The sequence below is a fragment of the Brienomyrus brachyistius genome, chromosome 8, assembly GCF_023856365.1.
Source record: "Brienomyrus brachyistius isolate T26 chromosome 8, BBRACH_0.4, whole genome shotgun sequence".
NCBI lineage: Eukaryota > Metazoa > Chordata > Actinopteri > Osteoglossiformes > Mormyridae > Brienomyrus > Brienomyrus brachyistius.
In genome coordinates this window covers 21,374,348-21,388,864 of record NC_064540.1, presented here as the reverse complement: position 1 = coordinate 21,388,864, position 14,517 = coordinate 21,374,348, and the positions used below count along the sequence as shown (strand labels likewise).

General features: G+C 43.5%; 1 protein-coding gene across 6 annotated transcripts in view; it reads right to left on the bottom strand.

The window, feature by feature from the left end:
- Nucleotides 1–13,815, bottom strand: part of ephb2b (eph receptor B2b) — a 111,242-nt gene extending 97,427 nt beyond the window's left edge. For all 6 annotated transcript variants that reach the window (XM_049022134.1, XM_049022136.1, XM_049022135.1 and 3 more), the window contains exon 1: nucleotides 13,605–13,815. In XM_049022134.1, coding sequence (XP_048878091.1) covers nucleotides 13,605–13,794 — 190 coding nt within the window. In that variant the 5' untranslated portion in view covers nucleotides 13,795–13,815. The remainder of the gene's footprint in view (nucleotides 1–13,604) is intronic.
- Nucleotides 13,816–14,517: the final 702 nt, after the last annotated feature.

The window sequence follows — 14,517 nt, the reverse complement described above, 5'->3', positions numbered from 1 at the left end:
CTGAGATTCACAACCCCGAGAGTTTCCTGCTCAGCCTTGCCAGTTACACAGGACTGATCTTAATTTAGATGCCGGCTCCACTCGCCTCTCCAGTCCCTTCCAATTACTCCTTAAAGTCATTTAAACTCAAATCAGTGCTTGTCTGCTGGGCTTGAATCGCTCTGCAAGAAAGAACACATTGATTTTGAGCAGTTTGAGTGGAAGAGGAAAACGGATTAGCTGTAATTGCACAACTTTCAAAATACTGTCAAAAATATTCAGAAAAGTCTGCAAAATTGTGCAAATACTACAACAAAAAATCTGTAATAAATCTGATTAACACGCAAATTCCAAATTTTCATAACAAAAACAATATGACTGCTGGGTGTACTGAAAGATTTTTTTTCTCCATTTATTCTTTTTTAACTTAAAAAAGTTTAAACTTCTTTTTAAGAACCAAATAAATTTCTTGATAATCTGGTGGTACTGTGATGAGCTCCTTCAGGTCTCTCCAAAGCTTTCTTTGAGCTGAAAAAACATCCGTTGTTTTATTACGCTTGCGCTGTTATTAATCCAAATCTGCGGTTGGTGTACACAAATGCAGATAAGATTTATGCGAATAAATTTTAAAAAAGGATTACAGAAATGAAATTCTGGCCCAGAACAAATAAAGAAACACGCAGATTAAATACTTGAGTGACAGTTATGCATTAAACACATCGCATTTGAAGGGTTATTTAATTTATAATTATTCTGCTGAATGCGGACAAATGCAAAGATCCCAAACTTGAAAGTTCAGAGGTATCTACTGTTGCACTCAATTAATGGAGAACATGTTCAAGTTCATATTAAAACAAAGCAATTGAACAGCAAGGTGTAAAAAGTACAGAAAATGTAATCTTATCACAAATAAAAATGACTGGACTGCATAAACACACACACACACACACACACACAGTGGCAGTGGTCAGGAAAAGTTTAAAGTGGAAAAACACTCAGCAGAGTAAACAGTCCACAGACTTGCACCACCTGCCTCCTGTACAGGGTCACAGATCACTGCTATAGTTCGCTCACAGCCCAGCCCTGGGGAAAACCGCGGATTGGCTTCACCTCCACAGAGGCGCTCGATAAGCCCGACCATTAGAATCGATCCTATTCCAGAGATGCATGACTTTCGTAAACACCGGAAATTTACCCTAATGTTGTGAAATCTTAACAGTTTGTTTTCTTTGAGCAATAGCTTAATTATTGTCATTTCTAGCTCGAATAAATATAATATAATCAAAAAGACCTGTGCACACACACACACACACACACACACACACACACACACAGATCTGCTGTCCACAAGTAGGTATACAACAATGTATAACTGGACCTTCCTGCAAATGTGGAGAAAGAAAAATGCAATGTGACCCCAAGAGCTGGCAACACAGGCTTCATCTTACATTCAGTATTTCACTAATAAACTGCATAGGCTCAGCACACTCTTAGACCGCACTCCTCATGTTTAACAGGCTCTGTTGGACTTCTGACTCAGTCTAGAGGCATCAATGGCCCCCTCAAATCTCTATGGGTTTTCCAGCCACCCTCAGAACGATCCCCCAGACTCTTGTCAATCCGCAACGACTCGCCTGTGGAAGGTACGGAAAATACGCCTCACGGCTCCCGTTTCCGGACGGCGTAACAGAGCAATCCTTCCCCAGACCTCAATCCGTAAACCTCGCCCGTCACCGCGGAGCCCTGCCCCCCAATTGGCAAGCATCAGTGTCCCGATATGAATTTGAAGGCGTGCAGGTAGAAGAGCAGACAGAGTCAATCCTTCACTCGCTTTGGAGAGATTCAGCACCGATGGGGAGAGATCCCTGCCCCCACGTTGGACGGTCTCCTGAAGATACCCGGTACTCATGGCAGCGGTTTTTAATCCACAAGAGTGTCCTCTGAACTCGGAATCCAGAGCCCGTCAGTGTGGCGCATCCATAAGTTCTTCCCTAAAAACCCAGACTTCTATTTCCACACTGTTTCTGTACTACGAGTTTTAGGGGAGGTGTATCGGAACATAACTGGATTGGTTTGGGTTAAGGGCCCAATATGGCAAACATGGGGTCCAGCAGCGCCCCTGGGGGTGGGTTCTGAGAGGTACAAAGGGGCTTCAAACCCAGAGAGCAGTGGTCAGAACACTGTACCAGAATGTGGAGCCGTATGGGATATTCCACAGAGACCTACACGCCTCAAAAGGAGCGTCTCCATTACTGAGTGACACACGCCACCTGGCAGAGGCCAGTGCCCCGCAGGAGGCGGCCGGCGATTAGCGGCTCTGCCCCAGAGCAGAACTTGAGCCCCCCGGCTCCAGAGGCGGTCCCGAGTAATCCGACTGCGGCCGATCGGCGGGTCGCTCCTTCAGGATTCCCTGCACCTGTCATACTCTACCGTCTGGAGGCTTCTTCTGATTCCCTCACCAGCAACTCTCCTTCCCCCCCGCCCGCCCAGGAGCTTTGAAATCAAAAACGACCCCACCACCCCCCCCGGCAGAAAGCGGGTGGCAGGGTCTGCTGATTAAACCTGGGGCAGTGAGGAACGAGTTCACAACTCATGGGGCCGCAGAAGTTAATCGTCTCCCTCAGTGTCTCATGCATTTGCATAATGCAACAGGATGCAAACAAATGCCTCTGATTACTACAGATGTTTTTCCCCGCCTTTTGTGTTGCGATTTGAGCATGAAGGTCGGTGATTGGTCAGTTCTGTGTGTTCATTTGCAACAACCGATTATGCAGGCATGCTCTGGGCAGCCTGCGGCCCAGCCTGTGGGAAGGAGGGCTTGGGATCGGAGTCCCAGTTTGGACGAGAAGCCAGTGCTTCATGGGAGCCTTAATACAGAGGCGCCGGTTTAGCCATGCGGCACGTTTGAGAGGCAACCCCACGCGGACCAGCAGCAGACACGGGGACTCCACATTCACAAAGAGCCGAGGCTGGATGGAAACCCATGACCCGAGGGGACCAGCGGGATTCCCGCGAGCCACAGAGCCGCAGAACTCTGCCTTGGATATCGCTTGAACGTTTTCAGTGGGGGACTTCCTTTCTGACAAACGGGCAAGTGTTAGGCTCCTGAATAAACCTGAACACGCCACATGACCGGTGCCGTCTGCCCCGGCCCCCAAAAAACTACCCCGAGACAGGATCAGCCAAGGAGGATCCTCGAGCCTCTCACCCAGGAGCTGACAGCCACAATGGAACACAGTAACAAGATGGCGTGGACCTCTGGCCAAACAGTTCAGGACCCACCACAGCACCAGAGGTCCAGGAGCTGCTACACCCCATTAATGAGTCCTAGTCCCAGTTTCTGATGAGTTACACAGGCGGACGGCGAACTCCATCGGGAAGAGATGCCGGTGTTATTAAAAGTAATTCAAAATGAGATTAATTCCATTTTCAGATGAGATTTACAGAGCAATTCCATAATGAGATCTATAAACAAAGACCCAGAAATCTGCTTACCCCAGAAAAACCTTAGTTCAAACGTTTTAGTGTCAAATATTTATCTTGGGGAAGATTTAATGAATATTTTTATTAAGGAAGAAGCAGCACAGTTTTTCTTAAAAAAGGCTGCTCTGGTGTGACAATGTGCTGGAGGGCTGCGTGGTTTAGAGGGCTGGCGATGATGGCAGGTGCCGATTTCAGGGAGAGACAGGTAACTCGGGGGGGGTGGGAATAAAACACAAGATGAGGACAGGAGTGAGGTCAAGGCACCACCACAGCACCCTGACAAATCACCTTGTCCTTCTGCAACCTGCATACAAGCCAGTGCCCCCCCCCCCTGACCACCACCATGTAAAAATATAGGAACAGGGTGTGATAGACTGAGGGGCCGCGACGAGTCACGGGCCATAGAGCGGATCGACAGGTCAGCCTGAAATATTTCACCCCTCTTCCGGGGGAGGGGGGGGGGGGGGGGTCCATGGATGATTCTTGCGGGGGGAGAGTTATGGCCAAACGTCAAAAGTCAAGTACCATTTATATCACAGACAACTTTTTTTTAATGCAAGCAATTATACACACTTTACAAGATTCTCCAGCAGCACACAATGCAAGCCATTTGTGTGAGTGTGTGTATGTGTGTGTGTGTGTATGTGTGTGTGTGTGTCTGTGTGTGTCAGAGACAGCCTGTCCTTCATTAACCTGTACAGTGAGTTACAGTGAGTTACAGTTCAATAGAACATGTCTCATCATCAATCCACTACACTGCCTAAATTTCCCTTGGGATCAATATAGTAAGTATGCAAATACGCAAGTAAATAAGTATGCAAGTAAGTACATAAATACCCATCTATCCATCTATCCACATGCACTATGGCTCAGTGGAGTAGCCAGCCACAGCCCTGCTCTGCCCCCCACAACTACCCAGCAGATGATTATAAATGCCAGGCATGTTGCAAATAAGCCTAAGCAGACTCCCCCCCCCCCTTTTTTTCCAGGCGACCTGGCTACGTAGCCTGTGGGTGTCCCTGACCAGGGACTCATTATGCTAATCTACTTACATAACCAGACTCATTCAATTACCTCTTCAGAATCACCCCTCCCCCGCCAAGTGTCCCAACATGCTTTTAGGAAAGAGAACAAAAATACATACAACAAATAAATAAATGAGGTTGACGGAATCAAACTGGACAACACGCCCCAGTTCTGACCCTAAACAAAGGACACTTGAATTGCCATGTGACCACACCATCAAGTACCATTGAACCTTATGTCATAACTGAGTACGGTTACTCCACAGCTATGCCAGGTGGCCCAAAGAAAAAGGTATTTGTGACTCGAGACTGGAGGAGCCCTTAAGCTGTATTCATAATAACTGGGCTAAATATTTAAGTAGCAATCGCATGCTGTTGATGATTAAACTGCTGGCGTTATTTAATAATTCCTATTTGCTCAATGTGGATTTATGGATATGGATGGAAAAATTATTTAACAATTTTGACATTTTCTGTTATTTTTATGGGAAATGTCCCTCCCATGTTGTATGTATAAGAACATAGTGGAATTTCGCCACAGTTTGGTATCTGCAGCCAGATTTCTGCCCGCCTGCCCCTTTTCTGTGGCGGGGAGGCTACAAGGGCCACTGCCGGCTGCCTCATTCAGACTCGCTTTGGCCCTTGGGGGAGGCAGGGAGCCCTAGGCTGCAAGGCCAAAACATGGGAAAGCTTCTCCCTCCGGGGTGCCTTTACGGCGAGGTCTGGGCCGGGCTTTGAAGGGAGATACATTACATCCGAGGACCTGTGCCACGTCTCTGCGTCTTACAGCCGGCTCTGGTGCCTGGGGCAGAAGCATGTAACTGTATCTCTCAGTTACATTCCTCATACACCCCCCCCCCCCACACACACACACCACTCCACCAGCAGGCCCCCCAAAATGTCAAAACCCATGAAGACAAGGGCCCTTGCTTCACACACCACACACAAGGGTCCTCAGGACCCGGCACAGGAGGATCACGAAACCCAAGGAGTCCGTCATCACAGACTACGGGGGCGTAATGATGTCTGGGCTCTAGTTATTCCACTGTCTGCAAGGGCGTATGAATACTGGGCCAGAGAGCGGTACTGAAACATGCTAAACCAATCGGCTAAGCCTCTTTAAAGGTCCATGGCACGTATGCTGGGGGGAAGTATACCAGGAACCACCTTGGTCTACCTGCCACTTTTTGTGATGCCGTAAAACACGACCAAGAACCATAATAAATCAAGGTTTGTGATTTTACACTTATTAACATTTACTATTTCTATTACTATTCATATACTATTTCTATTTGTTTTTTTTTTTTTTAAAATGAAAAAAAAAAACAACTTTATAAGGGATCCATTATGAAATAAGCTACACAAATCACAGGGGAAACAGGTAATTGTACAGCAGACCATGTTGTTGAATCAAACATGCCAAGAGAAAGCTACATGCAGGGTATCTAATCACACACCAAGGTGTGGACAACGGCTTTCGGCAAAGGCAGCCCCGGCAACTGACAGCATGTCAGCGGATAAACGATGGATGGCTTTGTGTTCTGGAGGGATAGGGAGAGTCTGGACCTGATCTGAGAAGATTATGGAGGTTCCTAATGGTGCCCGCAGCCTCCACATCTGTAACTGAGAGACAAATCACCTTAACATCTGGACAGACATGTATGTGGTCACCTTCGAGATGTCCTACCCATGAACTAAAGTGCAAGATGAAGTGAGTTCAAGCCCAGATGTAGAACTGTAAGTAAAATTCCTAACTGGAACAATCCAGGCAAACCTCCGCCGTAAGTTTTGAAAATTAAAATTTTAAAAGTTGTCACCTGCGCTCATTAAAATATAAGTTCTAAATTAGCTATGGGGCAAGCAGAATGTTGTGTTAGCACATTCTTGACAGGAAAATAGCTCAAGAATGATTTTGTCCTGACAACAGCAAAATAATTATTTATTGTACTAAGTAATATACACAAGATGCAAATCAGCAATTACTGAAGAGTTATTACTTGGCAATCTGTCTGGTCCAGGTAATGATAATTAAAGAATCTACTGCCCTTTCGCTTAATGTCTTTTATATCAACACAAAAACCTTCAAACAAATCAGTAGGCCTATACCTAGTAGCAGGTTAAGAACACAAAAAGAAATAAATAAAAACGACTTTAGTATCAACAATGCCGAATAGTTGAGCCTTTTAAAGTTAAACCCTGAACAAGACAGACGCCGTAACATTAACTGAATGCCTGACTCAAAATATTTAAGTCGTTGTATAATGGCACTCACGGCGTCTTACAGGCTAGCACCACTTATTATTTTCATAATTATTTGTTTCACACAAGAACGATTTGTAAAAATAATTAATTAAAACGCGCATTAGACCAGTCTATGTATGGAATTACTGTTGAGAGGTAATTTCATCTGCACAAATTAAAAAAAAAAATACGGCGGTATTTCCCGGCAACAAAACTAGTGAGGAATGGCGCGTTAAACGGAGTCGGTGAATTGGGAACCCAGCAAGTAAATAAACAAATAAACAAATAATAGCCGTGCATAAATTTTTAAAGCACAGAACCGACGTCTTGTCTTTGTTAATGAAAAACACCTGCAGCAGGATGCAACAGAGCAAAAGCACGTATATGACGCCAGGACGACATGTTTACCGGCACAGGCCGGGAGGTACGACGGATTAACCGGGACGGCGGGACCGGCGCTGATCCGGCGCACATCCGTACACCGACTTGGCATAAAATTTTATAAATTCATTTTCAAAATGTCTTTTATAGCAAAGAATATGACTTTATTATTATTATTATTATTATTATTATTATTATGAATGACTACTTAATTGTAACCAAAATATACATAATATTGAGTGACATCTATATATTTATTTGCTCGCTTAAGTTAAATAACTCACGGCCATGCGTATATGTGTACAAACATAATAAAAATGCCGCAGACGAGTCCTTCGCCTTCTTTACATGGCTGGCGGCGTGTGACACGGAGGGACCTGGAGGAGATCGCGCTTCCCCTTCATGGAAACTGGCATCTCTTCGGTTATTCGCGGCCAAATAAATAAAATGAATAATCTGCGGATTTAACGCATGGGCAAGGTGGGTCTGAAGAGAAACGACTGGCAGCAGCACTAATTGAAATTTAGCATGGGGGGGATGCGCGGGCCCGGAGCAGATTACGGTTTGAATAGGGCTGGGCTCTTTGTGTCGGCTGGCTTGCGGGCGAGCCGGGCTGCATCTGCTATCGCCCGCGGTCCGGGAGGCTCCCGATCCGACTGGGCTAGCCGCTCCGCCGCCCCTAATCTCATTTCAGACAACGCCGTGCAGCGATTCGAGCAATACTTAAGGAGAGAAAATATTTCTGTAAAAACAGAGTTCAAGCGAATGATTGTCGAGATGAAATATACATTGAAAAAAAATTAATACGAGGGGAAAAGGAAACGGTTAAATGCCCCCATTTGCATTTGAAAGCGGCTTGCAAGAACTTGGCAGAAAAATGAATGAAAGCGCCGGACTTGCTCAAACAGGCAGATAGGTTACACAAGTCATTAAAATGTATATGAAAGGCGTGTGTTGTTATTGGGACGTTGTTTTTAAACATGGACTAAATATGCTTATAAAGCGTGAATGAAATGTAAACAGAGAGCAAACAGTAAAGCACGGGGATTTCTAGCAGCCTCCTAAAATTAAAACGGAGATTTCTGGGTCGTTTTCCTTAGTAAGAGTAAATCGGGAGTTTTCCATTAATTTTTTTTTCTTATTCTTGCCTTCTGTGCTGCCTTATATGAACTAGAAATTAGTACAAGCGAGTCGGAAGACAGATTCCGGCTTTTCACGACCGCCGATGATGCTGTTAATGACTATTATAATAGATGCAGTTTAACAACTGCACGTCAGAACTGAAGGTCCACCTGATGATCGCTGAGAGAAGGGTCTGGGTGTCAGCTTTTGCGTCGTTGCCGTTATTAGTTCTTTTTGGGAGCATGGAGATAAAGTATTTTATCTGTAAAAGGCAGATCTGAAGCGAATTGCCGTCAACTTATCTTCCACACTTCGCAGCACACCTCCAAAACGGAGGGCATGCACGCACGGACAACAGCGGCAGCGGTAACAGCAGAGACAAAGGCTTCGGGATATATGTATAAAAAGACGTGGCATCCCTGTGGGTCCTGCATTCCAGATGGAAGAAAGCGCCTGAATGAATGTAGGGAACACAAAACGGGAGTAAAATGAATTCACACGAACAAGTGGGCTTTTTCAATGCCTAATCTGCTGTTTAAAATGATTTCGAGTCAGTCAGGCATGAAAGAATTGCAGTTTTCTATTATTTAAACCTAAAAAATGTACTCACGGAAGATATTTCCTTTAGAGAAAACATTGTATTAATAATACTAGATTTAAACAACCAAAGAGATTTCTTTTTCATGCATCCAAACTCAATGAATTTGCATTTCATTTAAAACGGTAAATGTTTTTGTACGTTTCATATGTAAAGAAAAACGGCAAAATTTGTAAGTGTTTGAACTCATACAGCACCAGAACCATAAACACTGAGACCAGCTGAAAGGGTTATTTCAGGAGGTCAGGAATGACACAAAGATACATAAATGATAACAGGCAATATGCAGTCTGGACTGGAGTGCTCACTAGTATGAACCAGTACGAAAGGTTTCCAGGACCTTTAGGCGAGTTCCGCACTTTCAAACTGCCCTCGCTGTTTATCAGATGATAACAAAATAAGACCACCACCCCCCTCCCAAAAAGGTAAGGCTCCACCTGGCTGCTGCTCATTTCACAGAGCCAAAGAGGGGCAGGCAAACAGATAAACAAGGCCGCCCACTGCAAACAAGAAAACGGACCCTACACCATGGGGCGCTCTAATTTCATTAATTAAGACGCAGGAGTTTCACATCACGCGGGACCGTGATTAAAACAGAAGAGCAATTTATTACCACTTAGCGACCGACTGAAAGCGCCGAGCGAATGGGCAGAGCAATCTCAAAAGGGAAGACGGCTATTTAATCAGCGGAACGTCACATACGAATGTGCTACTTTAATTTGCAGTCCTTGGATATCTGAAGGGCAGGCCAAACAAACACGCAGGCGGGATTGTTGTGTTTCTTTTCGGTCGCTAGCTGAATGAAATCAGCCCATCGCTGTGGAAAAAAAAACTCCAGCGGAAACGAAGGAAGATGCAGGTGGTCCAGGCAATGTCGCTGCTGGCAATTACATACCCATCAACGCAAACTTAATGGCTTGAAAAGAACTTACTACCTTGTCGGGTCATGTGATGTGAAAACCATCAACATAAATCAACTTAAAGTCTTTAACACAAGAGCAGATAACTTGAGGAACTATTCTTGCACAGAATCTTTGCATGTAAGTTTTTTTCCAGACACTTTTGTCCAAAGCAAATAATAATCACAAACATGTGGAGAATGGGTGTGTATTTCTTCATATTCCTATCAATTTGCAGATTTATATCTTGAAATATATTGCACATATACAATTTTGAATATACTTCAAATCAAGGATTTCCAGGGGAAAATCTTGCACACATGGTCTAATCCCAAAGCGTGTTTTAAGATATTTTCATTGTCTGTTAGCATGAACCACATCATCTTTGGATAAGCAGAATACTGGGCAAATATATCTTTTGGCTAATACTCTAAAATTCAGCATAAAAATACTGTTTATACAGAACATTTTTCTAGAAAGTCGTTCTATAATTTTGTACATATTTTACTTTGTCGCTGACAAAAGCTAAGCTTGGCCTAAGAATTTCGTAAACACGATAAAAAAAAAAACAAAATACTAAAAGCCAACTTCAAGCCTATGGACTTTTTTTTTTACACAGCGTGTGTCCATCTTCCAAAGATGTGTAATGAACCTATAAAGCAGTTCAAAAGCACTGTAGTTAAACTGGTAAAAATGGCCTGGGAAACATCCTGCCTGCTCGGCGACTTTTTAACATGAAACTTATTTGATCTTTATTCATCTGCTTTCTGTGCTGGAGAGTAGTAAATGACTAATCACACTTAAGGCTAGGCCTACCCCCCCCCCCAGTCACAGAGCAGGGGGACACAGAAGTATTACATTTTTTATTTCTTAATGCCTGGTGAATTTCATGAAGCAAGCATTTTTATAAGCACCTATAAAGATGTTTTAAAAACATTCAGTACATTAACAAGGCAAAGTTTTTAAAAACCCAGCCATCCCTTTCACTTAATGCCTAATCAGTTGCAAGAGGAAAAAATACTTTCAAAAATTCGTTTTACCTAAAATATAGTGATGACATCTAAACGATATGTTTGGTGAACATCAAAGATATTCATCTGCTGGGAAAAGTACCAGTCGTGATTTCGGAGAGCGACAGTCCCACGCCAACCTGCGACTACATCATGGCGATCAAGTACCACATTAGTTTATTTGTATTTATTTCCTGTTACTGCCATAGTGATCTATTGTGAACTCTTGGTTTTTTAATACAAAGCTGAGGTGCTGCAGTTTGATTGGACAGTTAGCTAGGGTGATATTGACGAGCAGAGGGGCGGAGTGGGTGAGTGACTGGCCAATCCTGACGGCGAGATACAGATGGGCAGCCGAATGACATTGCCTCGAATTTTGTGTGTTAAATGGCATTACTCTTTTCAGCTGACAACTGTGATGGAGCCCTATTTTTGGCCACCTGCATTATCGAAAAAATTAAAAAGGAAATTTGCCCCAAAAGAAACAAATGGAATAATATTCCAATACATGTCATATAGCTGATATATAATGAACAGATTCATTAGTAGTTATGTGCTTCATTGCTCACAAGTGCATCGTATGCCTATGTGAAATTCTAGCCACCACAAATATTGTGACAAAAGCCAATCCTACAATGCATCTGGCAATGAGTCAGAATTAGCTAAAAAGTACTTGTGTACCAATATCATCTTAAAATGAAGAATTAAACATTAGAGCCGCTTCTGTGTTTCATAGAGATTTGACTTTCAGAGAGAAGGAGCCTTTTGACACGAACAACTTACCGTTTCCCTCAAGTGGCTTGAGAATAGAATTATCCACCAGTTTGCTGCAAAAAGGGTGGTATTATTGAGAAGGCGCAAGTATCTACACCATGATTAGTAGGCATCTACAGGTCTACATCATGACCAGGATAAAAATGGAGTCCCCCAACGCCCCCCCCTCCCCAGATCATCTTCCCAACATTTACTAAGGACATGTTTACAAACTTTAACAATGTTATGCCTGGGAGGGAGACTTGGCACTGATGGAAATAAGCAACCACTGACTTTTCAGAAATATCAGGACCTCACAATAACGAGCATGCAGACTCCGTAGGCTGACATCAAGAATTTAGTGGAAATTCCTCCGAAAAAGTACAGATAAAAAGAAAAAAATCGTGCAATTAATTTTACACGAAATACAAATATAAAAATGTGTAGTTATTCACAGAAAAAAATAAGCAGGCTTAATAGTACACAGAAAAATAATGTTTTCTCAAATGACTAATTACAGTGTAAAGATTGTAATTAGTGCAAAAAAAGATTTTTAACACAATAAATAACGGGGGGGGGGGATTTATATGCTACCATGTAGGTTTAAGACAAATTTAACAGCTTCAGTAGGCATCACAGACACTGGTGTAGGCATTAGCGCGTCATTAAAATTATAAGGAAAAAAATGAGAGAAAGTGTTCTTGGTGCCGATATTCAGTCTCTCTCCCTCCTTTTCCTCCCTTATAAATCACCGTATTTATGAAAGTTTCACAGCATGCCAGACTTCGGGCAACTGTCGGTTACCTTATTAAAACGTGTAGGCTGTAACAGACCTTCAGCGCATCAATCAAATCTTCAAAGGAAATTTGATATATGACATTATCTTAAAATTTTTAAAAACAAACACTGCCTTAATATGAAAATTAATATTTCATACATGTTTAAAAATATATAGTTGTGCAACTTGGCGCTTACACATTCCTTGAGGTACACCTAAAGCTTAGAAAATTAAATTCTCCCGTAGTATTTTTTTTATTATTATTTTTTATTACTAATAACACATCCATGAGTGTTCTATTCCCATTACCACCCATGTAACCAAAAAATTAAGCTATTGTCAAAGACATGCTACAGTATATGATGGATTTGCAAAAGTACCGCATAATATATAAAAATTTTGGAGCTGCTTTGCTTAAAAAAAAAAAAAAAGAAAGCAACGACTGGAAAGCCGCATGGCCGCGACGTAAATACAGACATTTTGAGTCTGCAGCTGTGCAAATGCGGAGGCATGCGTTCGCCGACGGCTTGCGCTTCAGCCGGGGTAGGTGAGGGGTGGGGGGGCTGAACATTTGCCGCAAGTGTGGAGACGCGGAGACGGGCTTGTCCTACTGTCACCGACCCGTTAGACGCACTTCAGTGGAGGATCGGCTCCTCAGCTGGCTGCCAGCCGCCGCGCTTACAATCGAAGCCGGTCTCTCGCCGCAAAGGCTTCCTAACACACAGATGCGTCTGCACAAGTGTAAGTACTTTTATTTCCAATGCACTTATTTGTAGATGCGAATATCAGCTACAGAGCCCGACTGGACATCAGTCTCACCGTGGTACAACAGCGGTGTCGTCCACACAAGGGTTAACACAGGGATGGATGAACCGCACGCAGATGGATTTAAATTATTTCACGTAGCCAAGCACCCTTCGGCTTTGAGCTGCGACTTGTTACGGCACACCTTTTAATAATTTTATAGTGAGGAAAACAATGCCACATTGTCCAAAAGCCCTGTTACTTTTTTTGCCTCTTGGGGTATAGGAATGTATAAGAATTTGTGAAAGTACAATTGATTCGTTTTAAAATCCGGCTCTCCCTTTATTGTAAAGCGATGCATCTCGTACCTGTTTGGTGCGTTCCTCATCAAACACTGATGCATGCTTTTTTAAATAACCCACATCAATATCACAACACACCAGCCCCTTAAAGACACATTTTCCCCACCTTGCAAATAGCACTGATTTCTTTCTCCACACCCCACGGAATGAGATTTTGCGATCAGATACATTCGCACGTTCTGTGAAACGCTTCCTAAACACAATGGGGGGGAGGGAGAGACCGTCTTACCTTCTACAGCAAATACTGCGGGTATTATCCATAAAATCCATAAGGTATCCATTACTGCATGGGGGTTCTCAGGACAGAAATATACAAAGCCCAGACATTCAAATAAAAGACGTGCAGACAGCCATTGACCATAGGAGTGTATATAGACGTATGCAGCCTCTTGCGAGAACAGAATGAAGCGATTCCTCATAGAAGGAGAACAAAAATACGAACCAAGTTTGGGCGAGACCAAAACGACCCAGACAAAGGGGGGGGGTGCCTCTGCCTATCCAACCAGACCTAATCTATACGTTTGTGGAATGTCGTACACGTCACGTTTGGGGGAATAGAGCGTAACCTGCACTAAAGTCATTCGTTTCAATAACCGGGTGCAACGCTGGCTGCGCCTCGGATTTCTGTTGGCTTTCAACATGGAGAGATGGATGATGGGGATGGGAATGGTGATGGACGCGCACCCCATTGAAATGTTCCAGTTCCTCCACCCGCTGTCAATCAGGCAGATAAAGAAGTGGGGGGTTTCCAGTTCATCAATGATCGTTACTTCTAAGGAGTTTAAGGACCAGGGGCATGAAAAAACGAAGTACGGACGGACTTTTCAAGTATGTAAAATCTCCCTGTTATCGGGGATTTAACTTTTAAGGAACCGTGTTATATATCACTTTTTTCAGCACTGATTTTGTTCCCCTTGTGTTCTTGACAGGTGAGAAGTGATTTGCGCGGATTAAATACAATGTAACACCTAAGAGATCTTGAAACTGTTAATCCACAGATTGAGCTGAATGTGAAGCCGTGACAGCAGCCAGAATGAATCGCGATCCCCATACCTACCCCGAATAGGGATGGCGGCTCCGTCTCTGATGAATATTCGCGTAAGGTAGCTCTTGTTTATTAGGGCAGGCATTATGTGGTTTAA